The sequence below is a fragment of the Branchiostoma lanceolatum genome, chromosome 13, assembly GCF_035083965.1.
Source record: "Branchiostoma lanceolatum isolate klBraLanc5 chromosome 13, klBraLanc5.hap2, whole genome shotgun sequence".
Classification (NCBI taxonomy): Eukaryota; Metazoa; Chordata; class Leptocardii; order Amphioxiformes; family Branchiostomatidae; genus Branchiostoma; species Branchiostoma lanceolatum.
The window spans coordinates 5477597-5499868 of NC_089734.1; the positions used below are offsets into that span (position 1 = coordinate 5477597).

At 41.3% G+C, this 22272-nt stretch overlaps 3 protein-coding genes across 3 annotated transcripts; 1 reads left to right on the forward strand and 2 right to left on the reverse strand.

Annotated features, from left to right (window-relative positions):
- Nucleotides 1-36: 36 nt before the first annotated feature.
- LOC136447425 (uncharacterized) lies at nucleotides 37-9310 on the reverse strand. The gene is made up of 5 exons (XM_066446338.1): nucleotides 9002-9310; nucleotides 2635-2755; nucleotides 2202-2348; nucleotides 1655-1807; nucleotides 37-1167 (listed from the first exon to the last, which is right to left on the reverse strand). Exons 1-5 carry the CDS (start codon nucleotides 9054-9056, stop codon nucleotides 786-788), a joined length of 858 nt encoding a protein of 285 aa, XP_066302435.1. The 5' UTR covers nucleotides 9057-9310; the 3' UTR covers nucleotides 37-785.
- Nucleotides 4814-7869, forward strand: LOC136446998 (uncharacterized). The gene is made up of 4 exons (XM_066445658.1): nucleotides 4814-5055; nucleotides 5535-5664; nucleotides 5894-6026; nucleotides 6832-7869. Exons 1-4 carry the CDS (start codon nucleotides 4814-4816, stop codon nucleotides 7077-7079), a joined length of 753 nt encoding a protein of 250 aa, XP_066301755.1. The 3' UTR covers nucleotides 7080-7869.
- A 2476-nt stretch (nucleotides 9311-11786) lies between the features above and the next one.
- LOC136447454 (zinc finger CCCH domain-containing protein 18-like) lies at nucleotides 11787-20519 on the reverse strand. The gene is made up of 7 exons (XM_066446369.1): nucleotides 20410-20519; nucleotides 15836-20012; nucleotides 15518-15639; nucleotides 15256-15322; nucleotides 13639-13739; nucleotides 13118-13270; nucleotides 11787-12773 (listed from the first exon to the last, which is right to left on the reverse strand). The coding sequence occupies exons 1-7, from the start codon at nucleotides 20464-20466 to the stop codon at nucleotides 12711-12713; spliced, it is 4740 nt and encodes a 1579-aa protein (XP_066302466.1). The 5' UTR covers nucleotides 20467-20519; the 3' UTR covers nucleotides 11787-12710.
- Nucleotides 20520-22272: the final 1753 nt, after the last annotated feature.

Consider the following 22272-nt stretch of genomic DNA (forward strand, 5'->3'; position numbering starts at 1 on the left):
CGAATAAGATAAATTTATCAACCATCATTGTACAAAAGCATTTATCATACTTTATTAACGTGAGTAAATGATACACATTTCTGTAAATAAGTATCATCATTGTCCAGTATATATTGTTCTGCTTTTTAGACATATACGTTATAAGTGCAGATTCATTTTTGTCTTTATCTCATAATTCAATGTTTTCGTCAATGTTATCTATTTGTATCTGTATACACATACAGATATACTATATTAGAGACTACATCACCAGAATACACAACAAAACAATGGACGGATGATCACAGATCATGTAGTCGGAATATATACTAAATGTAGATGCCAGGTAGTATCATAATAGAATAGGCTTGTATAAAATGGGACGTTATTCGTGCATTATATCCGTCTCATATATAGACAAACATACATTTATGTTCAGCTGTGTACTCGTAGCACAAATGGCTATCTAAAGACCCTTTGCTGTCATGATTCGTTCTAAATGTCTTTATATATTATGTGGGTTGCCCGCAACTCAAGGATGAGCTTTACTAAGTAATAATATGTGTATATGTATATAGATACATTTTATCACATACGTCGCGTACGTTTGCTTGTAACATATAGCTTTATTGTGATATTATTTTGAAGAATCTGTATACATTTGTAGAATTGTATTGTGCAGTATGACATGACATTGGCGAATATTAAACTTTAAATTTCGTAAAGTTTGAACCTTTGAATCAGAGATAGTTCATGTAAAATACAACAGTCGTAACATTGCCCTTTTTATGATTAGACGGCGTGATTTAGTTGAAAAAGTGAATTAACAGCATTGTGACTGATATCACCACAGCAACACAGACCACGGACAAAGCAATCACGTTTTGTCTCGCATTGCTCACCAAATCTATGTCTTCATTCTCCACCCTTTGGTTTGGGTCCTCCATAGGAGGCTCGTATGTTTGCATTATCAAGGTCTTAGTATCCAACGTATTGGTTGTGAAAAGAGTGGTGTCAGTAGGAAGTAATACATTGTTCTGTGTGGTTTGACTGTTCGCAGTTGTAGAAAACATGTCCTGGCAGTCACAGAAAGGGTTGTGTCCGACTGACACGTTTCGTGTTTCGCCAGAAAACCTGCAGTTCTTCCTCATAGCTCCCCTCGTGCACTGGAGGGCGACATCGTAGTTACTGAAATAAAGATGATAAAACAACATTTAAAATTTCAAACCATAGTTTAAGGTTGAGAGAAAAGGTACATGCATGAGTTTAAGATAGATACAGACAGATTGTTCCGCTGCAATTCCCTGCTTATGCTGGTATGTGAAAAACACACGCACACACACACACAGACACACATGCACACATAGTCATACACACACACGCGCGCGGGCGCGCATACACACATGCACACGCATACACCCCCCCCACACACACACACATGCACACATGCACACACACACTCAAACATGCACACACCAAAAACAACACCTTCGTACACGGAGGTAAGAATCCGTTTTTTACGCATAAACAAAACAATGTGCCTGCAAGCTTCATACGGGATTGACTTTACCAACTGTACGCAACGTTTGAAAACAAAAGATATTTAAATCCTGGCACTTACCACATACCTTTAAGTTCACAATAGCAAAAATAGCGCTGTATATACTTGAATTACCTGCAGAGGTCAGGATCTAGAAACTGTCCATTGTTCAAGGTCGGGGAGACCGAAGAGAAGCATTCGTCCTTCTCGTCGTAGAACGCGGGAGTGCACGCCCCATCATTGTCAGCAAGGTACCGGCCCACGTCTAGATGTGTCCACATTCTACCACTGATGTACACAGAAGAAAGGTGTCAATGTTTCAACAGCTGATTAAAAACCTTATAAGCTTTCTTATTCGTAGAAGTCTGTATATTTGGTCCTATCCTTAATACTCTAGCCCATAATAAGATAAAGCTATCATGATAATCATGAACGTTTAAGTGTTTAAAGAATGACATAAAGACTGTCCAGCAAGAGAAGCTGTAATCATGCACTTCCATTACTGATTCTGTCCATATTCGGATGACCGTTTTGACATTTCCTTAGTACATGTATCATTTAGAAACGTCAATTGAATGCTATGCCTCGTGTAGAAACTCCTGGTAAGAGATAGAAAATGTGTACTTCGGCTGGAATATCGTGAAGGTGTATTTCCAAAAGAAAACTTGGTAGACACGCCCACCTGCAGTAGAAGTCTTGACTGCGTGATGTCTTGAACATCATCTGCACTGTAGCCGCCTTGACGACCAGCTCCTCGTCAGTCATCATCCCGCGGTAGCAGTTCCACACGATTCCAGTCACACAGAAGAGCAGTGTCTCGTACCGCGAACTGTAACAAGTACAAAACCAGAACAGTCTGCTATGGGGGTCCAAAGTTATGTCACTTCTTCTCGAGCACAGGAGCTATCTACCACTCACCAATCACAACCATCGTGTCAAGAACACAAGATATCAAGCTGGACGTTCTGTTGTCGTACCAAGGTCAGTCGACAGGAGCCCATATTCTTGATCTTGACCTTTGTATTCCCAAGACCTACCCACAAACGAAATGTGCGCGCGTGAAAGTATGCATTCATAATTTAGACATCAATTTCAAAGTAATAAATTGTCCATACCTGCAGTCGTATTGCTGGCTTTGACAGATGAAGTCGGTTTCACAGCTGGCAGCCATGCCGTACAGGTCGGAGAGATTACAGGAACCGGACGGGGAGGACTCACCTCCGCTCTGCACACGGGCTGGAACGAGACGACACAGGGATGGTGTGGTGAGTACTCGTATATCAATAAGGTAACTATCTAGCGTGCTCTATGTGGCGTCTAATGACATTGTAGCTATGCTAGCGGGCACTAGAGGTCCAGGGTTTGATTCCTGGTATTCCTGGCTCGACGTTGGTGGAAGGCACTTTATACGACTTTCCTCACTTCACTCAGGTGCAAAGGTAGTGGAAGGAGAGAGAGGGCTCCTTCCTCCAACACCGTGCCCGAGACACAATGGATAACAACCTACTGTCCCTATGGTCTCAAAATGACCTTGGGACATTTAGAACACACAGCGGACGGGGAGGACTGACCTACGCTCTATACAACAGCTGGAACGAAAAGACACCGGGATGATATGGTTAAGTATTTCAATGATGATAAATCAATCTATTACAAGTTCGTGCCCGTGGACTAATTGCAAGTAATATCAAAATTTGTTTATTTGTTTGTTTTATTTAGATCTCCATTAGTGTCCCATTAAGAACCATTTTTCTACCTGGAGTCCATATAGTATATTATGTTTCCAAAAATGATGATTCTACTCTAGTCTGAATGCTGACTGGTGGGTTCGACTTCATTGTCTTAGACAGTGGAAAACGAGGGATCCCACATTTTCTGTAATGTGTGGGTTCTGTAGTTTTATTTCAATGAAGTAACCATCTAACGTGTCTTACGTGGTTTTATTTCAATGAAGTAAAAGTGGCATTGAATGACGGAGTGGCTAGTCTAGAGGACACGAGATCTAGAGGTTCTATTGCTTACATTCCAGGCTAAACGTTGTGTCCTTGGGAAAGGCAATTTACACGACTTTCCTTTAATACTCACCCCTGGTGTAAAAATTGGCATCTGACTTCCGTTGGGGAGGTAAAAGGCGGTAGAAGGAGAGGGATGGGCTCGATACCGTGCCCTAGACACAGTGGATAACAGCCCACTGCCCCTATGGTCTCAACAGGGCTATGGGACTACCTTTACCTGATTTATCTAACCATGTGTTATGACTCAACATATGAATTGTGATGGCATAGACTCGGTAGACTTGGTGAGTCTAATACTACCTAACTTGTTTACATTGAGTTCCTCTCTCTGCACTGATAAAATATTTTGAACACCTCAATTCAGGGCTGGTAACTCTGGTTCTGGTTCCTGTATTCATGGCAGTGTCGTGTTAGGTTCTGGGCCAGAAAACCAGAACCGTAATCTATGTTATAATTGCATTCTTTTATCTGTCTATTTATGTGTCGTTATATCACTGGGCGTCCACTGGGAGAGGCTGCTGCAGACCGCACCAGTTGGAGAGCAGCTGTCAAAGTAAGCATCCACACACAGGAGAGGAAGAGGGAGGAGAAATGGGAAGCAAGGAGGGTACGCCGACGACAGGCGGAGTCTTCAACACACACGAGGCCAGGAGAGGGATACACATATTCTCCAAGCAGAGGTTTTGGTCGGGGGGAGTGGCCGTTTTTTTTAAACATTGCCTCCCGTTACAGGAGGCAATGTTAAAAAACTCCGACCAAAACCTCTGCTTGGAGAATAGGATACACATGCAGAAACTACAAACGAGTCTGCCTCTCCAAGATTTGACTGTATAGCCACAGCGGACGCTGCGGACAACCCACAGACTGACCAGGATGCGACGCCATAGTCTTGCGAGACTGACGGTTGCCAACAATATCACTGTTTAATTATTTTCTTGTCCAATGACGGCGCTAATATAAGTGGTCTTAGATTTGCGTGCGTCGCCATCTTGTTTGCATTTGTTTACGTGTTTGCCTTGAAGAAAAACGAGCCTCGCCACTTAGCTTTGCGCATTGTTGTCACAAATAGACCAGTCAACATACAACATATAGTAGTCGTGATTTGTGTGTTCACCAGCGTGCTTAGTTAATTTATAGTTCATACATAGCCTGGACATTTTCCCCTGTCCTCGCGTGACCTTCACTACAAGGACAGTGGATGTACTTTGGCCACTGTCACTGCAACAAACACACGTGGTATTGTGACTTTGGAGTTTGGACGCAACTCTGGACTTCCAAAATGGGGTGCCGTACGAAAACGACTTGTTCTCTCGCCCTGTTTCTGCTTGTGGTGACACTTTCGCCTGTCGTCTTTAGCCAGAAGGTGGACGTACTGTGTCTTCTTGAGCACTGTGGTGTGCAGATGTACGAATGTGTCGCCAACACGACCTGCCGTGATGCTCTCACCTGCTTTGGTGGCTGCGGTGCCAACCTGACATGTACCATGCAATGTCTCTACTCATACGGTACAGCATTGAAAGCGTATGTGCGTGTGTGTGTGTGTGTTTGTGTGTGTGTCTGTGCGTGTGTCTGTCTGTGTGTGTGTGTCTGTGCGTGTGTCTGTCTGTCTGTGTGCCTGTATGTGTCTGTGTGTCTGTCTGTCTGTGTGTGTGTCTATGTGTGTGTCTGTGTCTGTCTGTCCCTCTGTGTCCTGAGTCTTTGTGTCTATGTGTGTGTATGTGTGTGTGTGTGTGTGTGTGTGTGTGTGTCAGAGTGTGTGTGTGTCACGGTGTGCGCGCGCGCGCGCGTGTGTGTGTGTGTGTACATGCGTGCGTGCGTTGGAGAGGGATAGTATGGGCGCGAAGTAAAAGAAGAGAGGGAGAGAGAGATTGTGTGTGTTTATGTACAATGTAACTTTACTGTTGCGGTTTTGTTTACTTCACCATGCACATAAGAATGCACATATGAATGACATTTTACCGGATATTCCTCACGATACGCTTTCCGTTGCTTTGGTCCAGCTACGAAGATCGACAGTTCAACAACTTCTTCCTCTGTGCGACTGTCCAACACACGTGCCTGACAGTAACGCCATCTTTCTTCAACTGCACCAAGCCTCAACAACTGGCACAGAATTTCACCTTTAATATGGTAAGAAATACTACGCTCCAAGCAAGTTTGGAAAGGCAAAAATTAGTAAACGTTTCTTCATCTCTTTTATTACTGCAACGGTGTTTTCGTTTGATTTGCTTGGGTGTTAATCAATGATATTTTACAGAAATGTACATGTAACGTTACATGACTGAGTGATAAATTGAGGTCCGCCACAACACATCACAACGATAGCGTATTATTTCTTGGTTTTCCTTTAAATTTTCAGCTGAAAGGGCAGTGGTATAGTGTACGAGGGATGACCCCACCCACAGACTGCTATGGATGTTCTTCTTTCCTGTACGAACCATATCAACACGGTTTTGTCCTGAGAAACACTTTCGATGCGAATGTGGCCAATGGTAAGCAAGCACTATAATAGATTCTACACATTGTATTACTTCCTGGAAGGAGGTTCACCTGTGTGTGTGTGTGTGCGTGTGAGTGTGTGCGTGTGAGTGTGTGTGTTCGCACCAATAACTCAAGATCCTTTTGATGGATTTGTATGCATTTTTGTTTGTGGGTAGTTTGGTCCCGAAGAAACATGATGATTCTCGCCCCCTAGCAGTAGTTTCAAGTACAGCAGCATTGCAGGTAGACATTCACTTCCTGAAAGCCCGGTCGAATGACCCCACATGGGAGGGAGCTGGGATTGAATGAGGGAAAGAGGAAATGGAACGATGCGATGGTAAGAGGTATGGCATTAAGGAATTCACAAAAAAGCTCTTGATATCTTACAGAGGTATGAGATGTTTGATTTCTTGTTTATTCTATTCTATATTCATTGATATGATTTCTCATTATTCTGCAAAAAAGAATAGTCACTAGACGTAAGGCCATTTATACTCTGAGATGAAGAGGTCCACTACGAATTGCCATTTTAACATAGCTGAATTTCTGTATCTGTATAGCCGGTATACCCGCACCTCGGCGAAAACACCAGCTTCGCAGGCACGCGGCTTGGCAGCAGCTGGTTATATTACCATGAACAACCTGTCACACCTAACTTTCGCACATCTAACTGCAAGTGTTGTTGCAAGCTATCTAGTGAGGATGCCCCTACTATATTTGGTGGCAACGAGTTCAACTCTACGATAGTTCTAGGGATAACGAGTTTTTGAACGCTTCAAGTCTGGGGGTTGATAATTCTGGTTCTTTCATCCAAAGGAAAAACCCGCCGCATCAAAATTCAGCTGATAGAAGAGCCGACAACGAGCCCTGCGATCTGGAAGTCTGTCGGTTCGGCAGCGGGGGTGAAGGGACTGATGGAAGTGAACGAGGAATGGCGAGCCGTTGCCTTGACGACCAGCGGTGACACGTTCCTCACCTACTTCTGTGGAAACTCCACGGGCTCTGGGTACGAGGGAGTCATGCTGTTCTCTCGTTCCCAAAATCTTACGAGTGCTGAGTACTAGGCGGCTAAGACAGCCGCACTGGCTCATGGCTACGACTTGGATAAATTCTGTGCCCCAAACCAGCTCAATTGCTCTAAATAAACGCTGATATTCAAACACAGCGTTCAATTTTCTTTGGAATCTCTTACCACACTGGGATACAGTACAGCGACCAAAATTGGATTTGTGCGACCCTTGATTTTATAAATGGAATATGGTGCAAAATGTTAGAGTATGATCTAAAAGATAGTAAGACACACCAAAATAAATCGTTCTTCATCTATGAAATTCGTTGAGAGATTTGTGAAATCTGATTTCTGGTCGGTCAGCGGGGTCGCAGCCTCTAGTGGAAAGTACATGTACAACTCTGATTCATTAGTAGCTAGACTAGCTAGCTTCTTAACTTACTAAAAGTTCTGAAACTTGATTTCAGTCTATTAAATCTCCATAAATACTTTATCAACTCCAGTGTAATTGTACATCATCGAAAAGCTTATTCATTGCCATTTACAATGATATACTGTTTGTTATGATAGCCTGGTTTGAGCATCAGTGCTATGTTTGCGAGTGGATTGCGGAAGAAAGTGCTGATATTTCAATGTCCATTCCATATTTCATCTACAGACCTATATCCACTGGTCCCCCTTTGCTTGCAGATAATTGGAGCATTTACTATTGTCATTTTCGCTCTGTTAAGTTTGTAATTTGCTTATAGTGAAGTGCTAAACAGTGGACTTTCACGTACTACCCTGTTTACAATCTGGCCTATTCATACAAATCACGTAATTGAAATAAAAGAACGAAGTTACTACGTCTTTTGAGAAATTTCACACTTACAGCAACGATTTAATCCTCACCTTTTGACACCTAGCAAATGAAAAGACGGGTCTTATGCTGATCTTAACAAAAGAATTACGATAAGACACACTACGACAGACAACTAAGGAAGTAGTTACTACCTGGGGCCATTCAGCTGTCTGGGTTACCGAAAGAATTTGCAAACGTGGGTTTTGATACCACCTACGCGGACGCACTGTCACAGGTGCTATACTCTCATTGGGAAAATCTCAAGTAACAGAGAGCTATAGAAAAGAAATCATTGTAACATAGGATAAAAATCGTCGTAACACAGGATACAAACTTGACAGTAAGGCGTCAATTCTTTGCAATACATGTTACGAGGAAAGGTGAATATGTTCGAAAAAAGACGGTAGAAAGGAATAAATATATGAAAGGAATAATCTGACAGAAAGTTCAGATTAAAACAATTCTGTCCGGACGTCCCCTTTTGAATATTAAGTTAACGTTACCTGAAATGATTTCATCTTCGAGAATACTAGAACAGGTAACGCGGCAACTTCAAAGTTTGGTAACTTGAAACCCCGGAAGATAATAATCATATGGCGCTTCTCTTTCTCTTTGGCGCTTATTACAAAGGTAATCTATTAGGTATTTGACTATCACACAACTCCCAGGGTTCAGAATAAAAAAATGTATTCATACTAACAAAAAAAAGAGATTCTATACCTCTTCGTTTGAGAACTTTCGTCGGAATTTCAATCGTTAATCCGAATGTATTCACTGTTATGAATTATCTTCCAGTTCTTTGACAACAATTTTTCCATACGACTACTAAAGGCACGCCAATATTTTACAATTTCTACAAGATTTCAAAGTGGATTCAGGCAAGTACTCGTTGTCTTTCAAAAGAATTTCACCAGACCACTTTCGGTATGTTGATGTCAATACATCACTTCGGCAAAATGTCATTGGCAAGAGAAAACTTGACCACTTTGGATTTCTGTGTGGCCCTGTGTTAGTACTTGGTATATTGCAAACTCTTGTCAGTTGAAGACTATGTATCGAAACCAGCTACATCACATAACAACACTAGTGTGAAGTTTGTCCAGTCCGTGAATCAACAGCAACAAGTCAGTACTTACCTGTTACTGTTAGAAGCACAAGTATCACACAGATGTCCATCCTAGCTGTCTTCATTGTGAACGTCGTGTACTAACTCTGTACGTTTGACCAGAAACACCTCTACTTAAAGCACATCCAAACTTCGTGCCTACAAGGACTCACCACCGCCCACAAACTGCACGCCTTGCATGTCCAACACCATGACATCACTCCCAGAGCCCAGGAAGTCGGATCAACATACCACTTTGCGTGTTTCAGCCCAACCTCAGGCGGCCTTAGAAACAAGTCTTTCTTGTCCCTGTCTTCCCTCGTGGGAGGATTTGAGTAATTTAGAACAGGTGCCTACAGGTAAGAACGGCCCGGCAGGAAGGAAAGGCTCAAAGAGACAATTAATTACTCCTGGTTTAGATTATCACGTCATTGGAGCGACAAATTTGGACAAGTCGAGCATACTGCGGTGTTATAGGCGTTCAGTTCATCTCCTCCTCTGTGAGGTGACACAAATGTCGCCAAAGTTTCCTGTCGAGCATTACACAGAGCCGAGTACATCGTCTTGAAGACCTACATCCTCTTCTATCACCTTCTTAAGTATCAATGATGGGCGACCACGCCTATGCTTATAGATGTTAAATCTTTAATTACTTAGATATCAAGACAAACAAACAACTAGATATTTGACACTATTAGGTTGAGTTATCACTGTCACTTCAACTCAATTTTGCTGTAGACTGTCTGGATGCCAATACACCATGTGGGTAGCTTGGCAGGCTTAAATGTCGTAACAGGTGTCTTTTATATTACCACCATGAAAAAATGGAGGTATTGTTTTGGGCGTGTGTGTCTCTGTGTGTGTTTTGCGGATCAATACTCTAGATGGAGTGTGATTGGAATTAGGGTAGGTCCTGAGGAGAGGAAGGGCAGGGTCAATTTTTGGACCCCTGGCAGATTTCCTTGGCACTGCAACAGAAATCTGTATACTTAGTTTGATTGTTGTATCTTTAATATACGCACGCTAATGAATAAAAATCATCCTACTGAATAAAAATAAAAAAGACGAGACAGAGTGTTTGTCTCGAAAGCTCCCCAGAGCAAACTCTTTATGTTGTGTGTCATGTCTAAATATATGTAAAAAATGAAAATCATTACATGCTAATGTCAAAGAAAAGAAAGAAACAGTATTGATCAGTCAATGTCTTATCATATGATTGCTTCCACTTACAAGGTTTTCTATTTGTTTGTTGACTATTGACTATCATATAGTCTTACAGGACAAGGATTCTCACAGCACTGCCATATGATGCTTAAGAAGAACCAACTGTCAAGATGTTTATCTTACCTTCCTGTCCACCTGTACTCAACAGTTGCGATAAAATCAATGTGGACAGAAAACAAGGACAAGCTGGTCTTGCCCGAGGACTGAGAACCAAATTAAAGGATACCTACATGTGTACATGTAACATAAGCTTGGTTTCCTACTCCAGACATTGAAAGATAAACTTCACAGGAAATTCCTCATTACAAACTGTAGCCTGGAGGCCCAGCCTTCACCACACATCAATGGTTAGATGTCAGGATGTGTTATGAAAAGCTGTACATGTTAGGATCACACCATATGGTGGCAAGGTGATCTTGTGGTTAGGGTTCTTACCTTACAGTCTAAAGGTTCTGGGTTCAAATCCCTAGCAGGCCCTTGGGAAAGCCTATTAACACCTACTTCCTCACTCTACTCAGATGGAAACGAGTATCTAGGTACATGCAGCTTTGGTAAGAGATGTCCTATTTGATATAATCTGTCCGGATAAGCAGCTCATACTGTTCAGTACAAACCTGCGTGTTAAGAAATGTTGACTCACCAAACAATTATTCAAAGTGATTGAACCCATATTAAGATAAACAAATTCTTGGGTTTTGAACATGCTTAACCATACCCTAGCACTTGCTAATTTCTGCAAAACATGATCATACAAACTCAAACATAGATATTACATGAACAAGTAACGTTACTTTGTTAAGGAGGTTCCTCTCAAGGCTCCAGGTAGAGGCAGAAAGATTTTATTAAATCAATCAAATATTTTACTTCATACAAGAAGTTCAACCAAAATCATAGCAAAGCAATACTAAAGCGAGGTAAAGCACTAAGAAGAATGGAAGCTTTATAATCTAAGCGAACAGTTACTTTAGCAAAAATCAACTATATGAAACATTTCCAAACCTTCAACTTTCCTTAAATTGACAATAGCAACATCATACTATGGGTTCCTTAATCTTCACCATTTCATTTAAAATACAAGGATTTCATTTACCTTATCAAATTTTTCCACAGTTTTCTTTTCATACCTTTTACATCTACTTTTCCAAAATTGATGATTATTTAAGGCCACTGTAAATAAGTCTTGCCAGTCTCTAGCAATGAGAAGTGTCCAAAAATATTTGCTTTACTATTTCCAGTTCCACTACTACCGGTAGTATTTGTAACTGTTTGGCCATCGGACATCTATTGCTGCTTTATACCATCTTAATGGCACAAATGGTGGATATTTGCACTTACATGTACATGCTATCTTGTTGGTAACAAGCACTTATTGTTTATATCCTTTACACATATTATGTTAATTATGACACAATACCAGTGTTCTAGCCAGCACCCGTCATTCTGTCATTTGATGGAATTTTGTAGCCTCTACCAGGCCCCCGTCCTATCGCTGGCAAAATAGTAGAAATCGGCCGAGGTACTCCGCTATACAGGGTAGTCTGTAATACAGTAAAGCTCCATTATCGATGGACCATCGATAATGGAAACTTCACTGTATAGCGGACTACCCTGTATAGCGGAGTACCTCGGCCGATTTCTACTATTTTGCCAGCGATAGGACGGGGGCCTGGTAGAGGCTAGGAATTTTGTTGCTCAGGACAGAAACAAAATTTGCCCAACCAGTCATTTTTCAGCCTAAATCTTTGTATAATTTTCACCAAAAGAGTTGTCATCAAAGTAAGCTTAATCTATCAACAAAATTTGCTCTTCAAGATGCAGGAAATACAATGTAGTGTTTCAGTGTGTTAAGATTTTCAAAATTTTCCCAGGGGTAGCATGACCCTGGAAAGGATTGTCGCGCCTTTGGTGCTCGACAGGATATTCTATCAAACAAAACTGAGATGAGGGGTAAAAATTTTGAGCTGGCTAGAGCACAAATACTTGCAAATTTATGACAACATGTAAAACAATTGTATGTGTACATTGTAAAAGTACTAATTCCTTTGTGCCAATGAGAATAAGAAATAAATGATAGATTCTCCAAAACTTAAACTTGACTCTAACAAAACTAAATGTAACTCTAGAATCTATCTCATACAGTGGATTATCCAAAACTTAAACTTGACTCTAACAAAACTAAATGTAACCCTAGAATCTATCTAGCACAGTAGACTATCCAAAACTTAAACTTCACTCTAACAAAACTAAATGTAACCCTAGAATCTATCTAGCACAGTAGATTATCCAAAACTTAAACTTGACTCTAACAAAACTAAATGTAACCCTAGAATCTATCTCATACAGTGGATTATCCAAAACTTAAACTTGACTTTAACAAAATTAATACCTTGACCCTAGAATCTATCTCATACAGTAGATTATCCAAAACTTGAAGTTGACTTTAACAAAATTAATACCTTGACCCTAGAATCTAGTATCCGATACAATAGATTCAGTAGATACGATTAGATGTCCTTCTAATGCTGGTCCTCATCTTCATTCCTGTGTTCCTGGTGTTCCAGTTCACAAAAGCCCTCAGCCTGCCGAAATGTAAAACATGATTAATGAGAAGTAGTTCATCCATGTAACATGCTATGTACTAAGGTAGATATACAGTATATATGACAAGTAGTACTAGTGACTACGCACTGTGGCCGTGCAATGTCTGCCATTGGGCATGAAACAAAAGGGCAGGGTGAAGCTGCAAGAATTTCTAGCTGGTGCACCAAGACTTTCTAGTTGGTGACACTACAAGAAATTCTAGCGGGTACACCACGAATTACCAGGTACATCAAGAATTACCACATTAAGCAAGAATTTCTAGCTGGTACAGTAAGAAAGGAGTTTCAGGGGGGTGAATCTACTTGGAAATATTGTTTCTCACATCAATGACAATCTTCCATGACCAGGGCACCTGTCCATCAGCAGGGAACACCTGAACAGTGGTGTCCTCATAACCCAGCAAGGTCTCCCATGGGATGATGTTGCCATGACAACACCTCAGGGTGAAGGACATCAGGACGAGGTCTCCAAAGACCTGACAACCAAAGAATCACATTCATTAAGCCTGGCTGTTCCTCTAAAGAAAAATGTGAAACTAAGAGACTGACTATCAAACTTGACTTTCGTTTTGAAATTCCCAACCCCTACTCACCTACCAAATATCATGGCTGTCCACACACACACACACATACACACATACACACACACACACACACACACACACATACACGCACACACACACACACACACGCACACACACACACACACACACAAACACACACACAAATGGCAAAAAAACATAACATTCTTGGCAAAGATAATAATTAATGCATATCATCTCATGAACTTTATAAATAAGGAGGTACTATATATATGTATAATAAAAAAAGAGATGACCCTTACGATGGCTTGGATGCTGCGTGCAAAATTCTGCACCGGTGTAAGTGGAGTCCTCTTTGTGCAAAGATGCTGTCCTGCATTGTCCAGAACTTTGACTATTGCACCTATGAAAATCACAGAAACAGAAGGTTTTGAAGACATGCGGCGAATATAGCATGAATGCTAGGAATATTAAGACTGAACTTTACACAACTATGATTGTAAGTTACACTTGGAGGAATTGGGACTAACCCAAATTCTCAGCTGACACGGAATGGACCTTTCTACAGAATGAAATCCGTCAACCCCAAATTTCCAAGTCCCAATTCTTCCAAGTGTTGGTTTAGGTCTAGTTCAGTCTTTAGTCATAATGTCATTTAGCAACACAGATTAACTTTCATGCTAAGATGCAAAATGTTAATTTCATTAATGAACTCTCAAAGGGTTCCTTCTTCACTCCACAAATTGGTCTTGTTTACAAGTACGATGATGTTGAATGTGGTTATGTCTGTCCATGTCAACTGTTGTGAAATTTAAGTACCACCCATGAAACTAACAGGCATGTAAAATGCATGTTGATGCCCTCCAGCCTTTCCACTGAGACTCACAACTAATACCTCGCAAAGAGCAACACAGATGTCACATGCAATTCTGTCACTTAAGAGGGGGTCGGCATTTTAAAGGGAACTGGAAACAAAATGTCAGACAGATCGAATAAACCCTCCATTAACCTGACTGGTAGGAAGGGATAATCTAGCAAAAACCAAAGCTAATGTAAGATGACATGATGTACTACGTGCTGGAGGTTTTTTTGCTCAGCTAATGGAGTGATAGAACTAGTTTCTGGGAAAGCCAGATGCTTTAGGGGAGCTGACATCGGGAGGATGTAAGCTAGGATTCACAGTAGTAGCGTGGGTGCACGATACACGTACATGTATACCTCTCATCTTGACTAACCCAATTGTGTGGCGCGTCAAGACTGCACCGGCTCCGGGAAATACAAAAGATGGAGTTTTTCCAGTACGCACCCAGCGATTTGGGTCTTCCTGATGATATCTTTCTCGTCCCTTTGCCGACAAATGCGGTACAAGCAAAGGTTTGGTATCTTGTCATTTAACTATGAGGCGTCGAGGGACAGTTGATGTAGAAAAATCCTGTTCCTGTTCAAATTATGTTGTACATGGAAATAGAAACTGGCCACTGCCATTCTTAAATGAATACAGGAATTTTTAGTGTTTTTTGGGGTGAAGAGATATTGCATATGATAAGTTGATGGTCATACATTAAGCCACTGATATTTGTACATTCTATTGTGAAGTCAAAGGGAAAAACAGTGACTCGTTTCTCCAGATATTTTCATCAGATGAAAATAGCTAGGCTTCAATACAATATGCTCAATGACAAGATGTTTAATTTTACCTTTCATGTAGAACAGAAGACACAGAAATCAGAGTTAAAGGATCTGCTTACTTTGTGTGCATAGTGTGTGATGTCCAAATATCACTGCACAGATTGTTAATGGTTAGAGCTTTCTTAAACTCATATCAATCAGAAAGGCCTGAGTTTTTTCATTGTAGTCGCAATGTATTTTTTGTTATATAAGGCTCAAACATAGAACTGAATGTACATGTACAACTATACCTCCAAGATGCAGCAGCCTGGTTGATCCTTGATCAATGCTGTTACAGGAGCAGGCAGGGGCTTGTTGCTGCAAGAAATACAGAATTTTTAGTGTACCTTAGATCTAGACATGGCTTTTTTTACAGTGTAACATTAACAATATTTTCTATATTGCATGAAACAAATTCCAATGGTAACTGTTACATGAAATCCATTTGCATATAAAGGACTTACAAGTCTTTGAGCACATGTCATACTTGTAGGTAGCTAAGATAAAACAAACCTTGAAGGGTTTTACTATGCAAACAGGTCTGGCTCCACCACAGCTAGAAATCCTCTCTTCTGACTGGTCTCTCTCATTGGCGGTGGCTGAACTGCTTTGATCTTGGAAGCTATAAGTTCGATCTGAAAACAACATTACAAAATTGAAAAAAACAATAAATAGCATGCTGGAGATTTTAAAAAGTAAAATGTTTACAGCATTATTCTAATATGATTTTTTAATCATATTCTTTGTACAAACGTTTCTTGGAGGTGAATAATCTATCAAGAAGCACTTCAATCTGCTCTCCGCTTTCATTAACGACAAACAATGTTGTACCTATTCTTGGAGCCTGGCTCTGCTTTGATGATCTGCCCTCTTGTTGACTGGGTGTTACACGCCCCTCTTCTGGTGGTCTTCCACCACAATGTTTTGCCATCAACACCGGGGACGTCATCACAGCAGCATCTGGGGGCCTTCCAACTGGATGAACATGTGACCCTCCTCTCCTGGTTGACGATGTTACTGGGACATTTTCCTGGACGTTAACTTCATCTCTAGTTGATGTCAGCCTTGGTGTTTGGAAACGACTGTGATGGTCATCTTGGTTTCCATTGCTAGGATGGGAGTTGCGGGTTGAATGGTTGCTGCTGTTGGCATTAGGATGGCACATTGTCCTTGTTTCAGGAAGTGACAGTTCTTGCTGTGACACCTCCTCTTCTGATGCCTGAGCTGCATCTTCCTCCTCTGGCAATGTGTAGATAAGGCCATCCCCCAAGTGCTCAGCCTCTTGTCGTATATAGGAGACATCATCCAGGCTTTGATTTGGCATGGCTACATCTCCACTGGGTCCTGTTGTGTCCATTATTGTACCGATACTCTGGTCAGGTAAGCCTGATAGTAGCTGTGCAAGAACATGGTCCATTCTCCTTTCCCTGTTAGCAGTATGTCCATCTGCCCAGTGCCAGGCACTCTCTACAGCTGACAGACCAGACTGCCAGCAGTCTTCCCGGTGATCAGTCCATCCCCTCATGTTGTTGTACAAGCCATCCTGACTTAAACTTCTTGGAAGGTTAGGGACGCCAGATGTAGATGACAAAGGATTGTGTACAATGTTTATGGTTCCATAGTCAGGATACCTGATGTTTCGTCGCCTGTGAGAAGCCCTTTGATTATTGAGACTTCTGGGCTGTCGTACATAGGGTGAGATGATTGCTATTTTTGTCGGTTTGGGTTTTACCTTCCTTGCTCTAGCCAGACTTGTTTTGGTTTCCTTAACTTGTGGTGCAGACTTTTCAGTTGTGTTGTTTCGTTGGGTTTTCTTCTTGGTTCTGTCCATTGCATGTACTGATCTGGCCAGACTTGTTTTGGTTTGCTTAACATGTGGTGCAGACTTTTCAGTTGTGCTGTTTCTCTGGGGGGTTTTCTTGGCTCGGTCTACTGCTTGTACTGATCTGATCATTACATCTTTGCCATCCACCATGGTTCTCTTACTGTTTCTACTCCCACTGTATATACCATGTCTACTTCCTGGGATACTTGGCCCTGTGCCTACATTACTGGATGTGTTTGGTCTTTTCTTAGGCCTTGTTTGTTGTTTCTCTTGCCTGCCAGGGTTTCCAGGTCCAGGTTTGTCTTTCTTGCTCCAGGTAGACTCCTTTTTCTTCCAGTCTGTGGGCCTCGCATCTTTTAAGCTGTATGGTTGGTTTTGCTTAGAGTCTAGAGGAGGTCGGTCTTTACGGAAGCTTGCTACTCTAGATCTGGCCATACTTGTTTTTGTTTGCTTGACTTGAGGTGCAGACTTTTCAGTTGTGTTGTTCCTCAGGGTTTTCTTCTTGGCTGGGTCAACTGCATGTACTGATCTGATCTTTAAATCATCCACCATCATGGTCTTCTTACTGCCCCTTGTACCTCTTCCCTGTCTTCTTTGTGGGATACTCGGCCTTGAGCCTACATTACTGGGTGTTTTTGGTTTTTCCTTAGAACTTGTTGGCTGTTCTTTTTGTCTACTGATGTTTCCAGGTCCAGGTTTGTCTCTCTTGTTCAAAGCAGTCTTCCTTTTCCTTGGCTCTACGGGCCCCACATTGTTTGAGTTGCATTGTCCCTGTGGATGGTTAATTTGCTCTGAGTCTAGAGAAGGTGGGTCTTTTTTTAACCTTGCTGCCCTGGCCAAACTGGTTTTGGTTTGCTTGACTTGCACACCGGATCCAACAATCTTTTCATTATTCCCTCTTGTGATGTCGCTCTGTGTCTTCTTTGTTTTGTTGACTGCTTGTGCTGACTTGATTTTTCTAGTTTTGCAATCCTTTTTTGAGAAGTATGAGGGAAAGCTGGGTGATGATTTTACCCTTGATGCAGTTGCTGTGGTAGGGGCTGTTGTACTCTCTTTCCCCCCTTGATCTGATGCATTGTTGCTATTCCTAGGTAAGGCATTCTTGCCCTTTTGTTGGGTCTCATCTCTGGCTACTGGGTCTACCTTTGTTGACATGATGTTTACCTTTGCCAATTTTCCTTTCCCCTTTGTGACTTGCATTTTTTCATTGTTCAGCTTTTCTTGTGGAGCAGAAGCGAGAGTTGGTACTGTTGGAGATTGAGACAACTGTGGACGTTGCTTTTTCTTCAAATTGGTGCCTGCTTTTGGTGACAAACAACCAGCAGATTCTTCCTTCCACAGCTCATCCATTTGCTGTCTTGGTGCAGAGCCCTGTAAACTTGGTGTACCTCCTGTGCCAATGATACTTGAGCTTGGCTTCCTCCTTGACCTTGTCTGTCGTTCCTCTTCCCTGCTGATGTTTTTCTTCTTTCTCTGGGCAGACCTTCTTTTCTCTCTCTTCTTTTGACCACGTGTCATTCTTGTAGCACTGTGGCTTTCTCCCAATTCTTTCCTCCCTGGCTCTTCTGTGTCTGAGACAGCGTTGTCGTCTATATCTGAGATGTTCTCGCTCTCTTGCAGGTTTTCAGCATTGACCATCAGAACACTGAAAGGATTCACATCGTTGCTGTCAACTTTCTTCTCCTTTTGTCCTATTTCAGCCCTTGTTGACTTTGATAAGAGGCTTTCCTTAGTAGAACGTCTGTATTTGACAACTTGAAATCCTTCCTCATCAAGCGTCTGTTGTGGAGCAGAAGAGCGGGTGGGTGCTGTAGGAGGGGGTGACATCTGTGGACGTTGCTTTGCCTTCAAGTTGAACTTCTTTACTTTTGGTGAAGAATGACCAGCCGATTTTTTCTTCTCCTTCAAATGGGAACCCTTTTGCTGCTTTGGTGGAGAAGAGGGTACAGATATGTCTCCAGACTTCAACACTTCAGCATAGGACTTTGGTACTTCTCTAGGTACCACTTTCTCTTCCTTCTTGGTGGTTTGATCTGCAGTGGCTTTTTCTGTGGTGTCTTCTGAACCCACAGCATCATCTTCTTTTGCTGGGAGGTGCTCTGTTACAATCTCTGCTTCTGCCGATGCTTGTGTTTCTTTGTGAAGAAGTGTTGTTTCTTCTTCAGTTTGAACAGAGGCATTCACCACTCTTCCCTTGAATGATGAGAAGTCATTCTCTTTAGTGAGGGATGGTGCCTGTTCTTCAATGCTGACAGGCAGTGAGTCTTCTTGACTGCTGACATCATCACAAGGACTAGGTCCCGGCACGGTCTCAACTTCTTCATCTGATCCTGTTGTGTTTCTTGTTGCACTTCCCTCCACTTCACATGCCAGGCCACCAGAAAACCTTTCTTCCACCTCTTTGTTCTCTTCATCATCTTTGTGCTGGGTAATTTCATTCCCGCCTGTGTGCTCGGTGTTTTCCTTCCCGTCTTCGTGCTCAACGGTTTCCTTCCTGTCTTTGTACTTGGTGGTATCCTTCCAATCTTCCGCCTGACTTTCCTCCACATCCTTGTCTGTTGGGGTAGATGGACAGTCAGTAGATTCTGACCCTTCCAATTTCTTCTCAAAATCTGCTGAAGACTGCTGATGTTTTGAGCCACAAGGTTCATCAAGTGGCACTGGCATGTCTTCCTTGTTTGGTGGTTCTTCAGTGGGGTCTTCAATCGGCAAATCTTTTAACATGGTCAAAAGAGATTCAAGATCCCGGGCCAAGATTTTGGGCTTTGTGAACACTTCATTCATTCTAAGTGCAATATTTTTGAATAGTGGACTCAACTTTTGAACCTCTTTTTCACACTGACTGATGTACTCCATGACATGATCAAGAAGCTCACAAATTTTCTCTTTGTTTCTTAATTCTTCAGTTATCATGGGGATTATCTGATCACGAACATATTCAATCTCAGCTTCACTCTTCTGTCTCAGCGAGATGAGTTTCTCCTCTTTGGTAATTGACATCTTGGGTTGTGCTACGCTTGACTTGGGGTCCATTTCATCTGGTTTGTAGTCTTTGTCAAGGCCCATGGTGACGCTTGTGTCTGTCCCGGATTCTTGGGCTCCAAGCTGAGGGGCTTGGCTGACTTGCATACTTTGATCATTTTTGGGAGAGCCATTCCCTGTTTCCTGCTGACTTGCCATGGTCTGTAACATAAACTCAGGGAAGTAAGTATTGGTGAACAGTCCTGCCAAATTTGGCGACCACTTTTCCTGAAAATAGGAAGTCTCTCCATTACGTAATGTGTTGTTTAATTTCATACATCATACAAAACCTCTAGATGTGAACACTGACAATAAAATCATGTACAATATCATCATCATCATCTGTATTTTCAGTCTTAGTCACAACAGACCACTCATCACAATCTGTATTTTATGGTTTCATAGATATTATACATTTACAAGTTGATAGTACAAAATGAGCGCAAGTACTGTACAATGTATTAGTCATCTTTAAAATGTCTAGGAAGAAAGAGTACATCTTTGACACAACAAATTGTTTCAAATCTAACGTCAAACTTACAAAGCTTACAAAGCTTACCACTCCTCCTTTAGTTTGTTGGTTTACTTCATCCTTGTCTCCCTTCAGCACCATCATCAGGTGCTCCACCCCTCCCCGGAACGGGGTCCTCTTCGGTCGGTTACTTCACCAGTCCTGCAGAGAGAAAGCGTCATAAAGCCTATATTCATAACTGGCTGTAATACAACACCAAATTATATGATTTCTTTATTCTCAGATTTGCCACGTCACTTCATCTTTTTTCTGATATGAAAAAAAATCACATTTTACCATTCACGATTATGAATCAAGCCCATTTAAATGCTCATGTTCCCACATATCTTTGTCTTGTCTTCATGATTGAAGCAGTTCTATACCAGTCTATCAACGCATTTAAAATTAGTTTAAAGTCAGTGTTTGAAACATATTAAGCATTTGGTCTACAACATTACCAAGATGTATGTTATACTTCTTTTCCATTATTCTACAGAGTACCAAGAAATTCATGTTGCGTGGTGAGGCTAAATTCTCAGTGTTTCAGATGAGTCTTGTACAGATGAGTCATTAATACAAATCTTGTTGTTATCAATCTTTTTTTTCCTTTTTCAATTACATGATGCTGATATTCAGGCAATATGATACACAATATGATACATGTACGATAAACGATATAATGATATGCAAAAATCATCTTAGAATCATAGTCATATTATTACACTATTGTAATAGGAAAAAGATTTACCAACAAAACAGGATTCTTTAATCTAAGAGGTCCATACATACTGCATATCTAAATCTAAAGCCAATTTGTAGTACAAATTACACTGATTACTATCATAACATCGTCAATTTCAGATGGTTAGCAAATAATCCTGTCCTGTAGGTAAACCATAGACAACAACTAATCTGGCCACATGTCATAATGCTACAAATCACATGACAAATCTTCTACAGTTACATGTGTCAATTTCAACTACATAAACATTTAAATTGTGGTTAAACCTGCCCAACCGGGTTCTGCTATGTCTCTTACATGCCCCCAGGGACTAATCAGAAAAAGTTGATCATGCCTGTAGTCAATCTGAGGGTACTGGACACGTTTCTGTACAGTGTAATCACAGAAAAGTCTTTTCGCTTACCTTTTGTGAGTGACGTGATCTTGATACCACACTGTGAATAGAACTCCCTCTGCCTCACTTGGGGTGAAGATTTCTCTAAATCAGCTCCCTGTAAATCAGCATGGACTCTGAAGAAAAGTAATGAATCAAGATTTTTACAATATAACAAGAAAGTTAAAGAGAAATGCCAAGAAAATGTATCTAAAGAGGACAAAGCCGGGCGTACACCGTAATGGCTGCCAGAAATGACTCGCGTTGCATTTTGGGAAATAGTTTGAGCCTTAAATCGAATTAACAGAGAAAACATGTTAAAAGTATTCCAGTGTTTGTCACAAACCTTGTTAACTTCAGGCATTTAATAACCAAGACTGACTGCTGCTCTTGATTGCTTAATTTTGGTATGTGACCTTATTAAGGTCACGTTACCTGGTTCTATTGTTCCTATGTAAACAAAGCGACGGCTGGCGACCTTCAGGTGTTTAACACTGCACAGGTATGCCAGGTAACAAGTTGTCAACTAAGTCTTGCAAATCTTTGTTCGAGCTTTACAGTGGCACTACATCCGTTGTTTGATAGTGACACCCCTGTGGCAGGATCTCATAAGACATTGTATGGCTATGTGAAAGGTTTATACATTAACATTACCTGACTTAAGTTTGCTTTTCCTAACCCTGTGTGCTGTGTATAGTTGTCTTTTGTTTTGTCTGAGTTGTTCATTACAGTTCTTCAAAAATATCTAAACATTATAGTAATATACATGTATGACCTTTACAAGTTTTTATGTTAA

What these genes read in the sequence shown, in the direction of transcription:
- LOC136447425 (XM_066446338.1), bottom strand. Translation starts at nt 9,056, where the DNA reads ATGAAGACAGCTAGGATGGACATCTGTGTGATACTTGTGCTTCTAACA. An exon ending in AGCCAGCAATACGACTGCAG is followed by an intron (nt 2,349 to 2,634) that starts GTATGGACAATT and finishes TACTTGTTACAG; the next exon opens with TTCGCGGTACGAGACACTGC. An exon ending in AGTCAAGACTTCTACTGCAG is followed by an intron (nt 1,808 to 2,201) that starts GTGGGCGTGTCT and finishes TGTGTACATCAG; the next exon opens with TGGTAGAATGTGGACACATC.
- LOC136447454 (XM_066446369.1), bottom strand. Translation starts at nt 20,466, where the DNA reads ATGATGGTGCTGAAGGGAGACAAGGATGAAGTAAACCAACAAACTAAA. An exon ending in GCATAGTAAAACCCTTCAAG is followed by an intron (nt 15,323 to 15,517) that starts GTTTGTTTTATC and finishes TATTTCTTGCAG; the next exon opens with CAACAAGCCCCTGCCTGCTC. An exon ending in CATGGAAGATTGTCATTGAT is followed by an intron (nt 12,774 to 13,117) that starts GTGAGAAACAAT and finishes ACATTTCGGCAG; the next exon opens with GCTGAGGGCTTTTGTGAACT.
- LOC136446998 (XM_066445658.1), top strand. Translation starts at nt 4,814, where the DNA reads ATGGGGTGCCGTACGAAAACGACTTGTTCTCTCGCCCTGTTTCTGCTT. An exon ending in TACGGTACAGCATTGAAAGC is followed by an intron (nt 5,056 to 5,534) that starts GTATGTGCGTGT and finishes GCTTTGGTCCAG; the next exon opens with CTACGAAGATCGACAGTTCA. An exon ending in AGAATTTCACCTTTAATATG is followed by an intron (nt 5,665 to 5,893) that starts GTAAGAAATACT and finishes TTAAATTTTCAG; the next exon opens with CTGAAAGGGCAGTGGTATAG.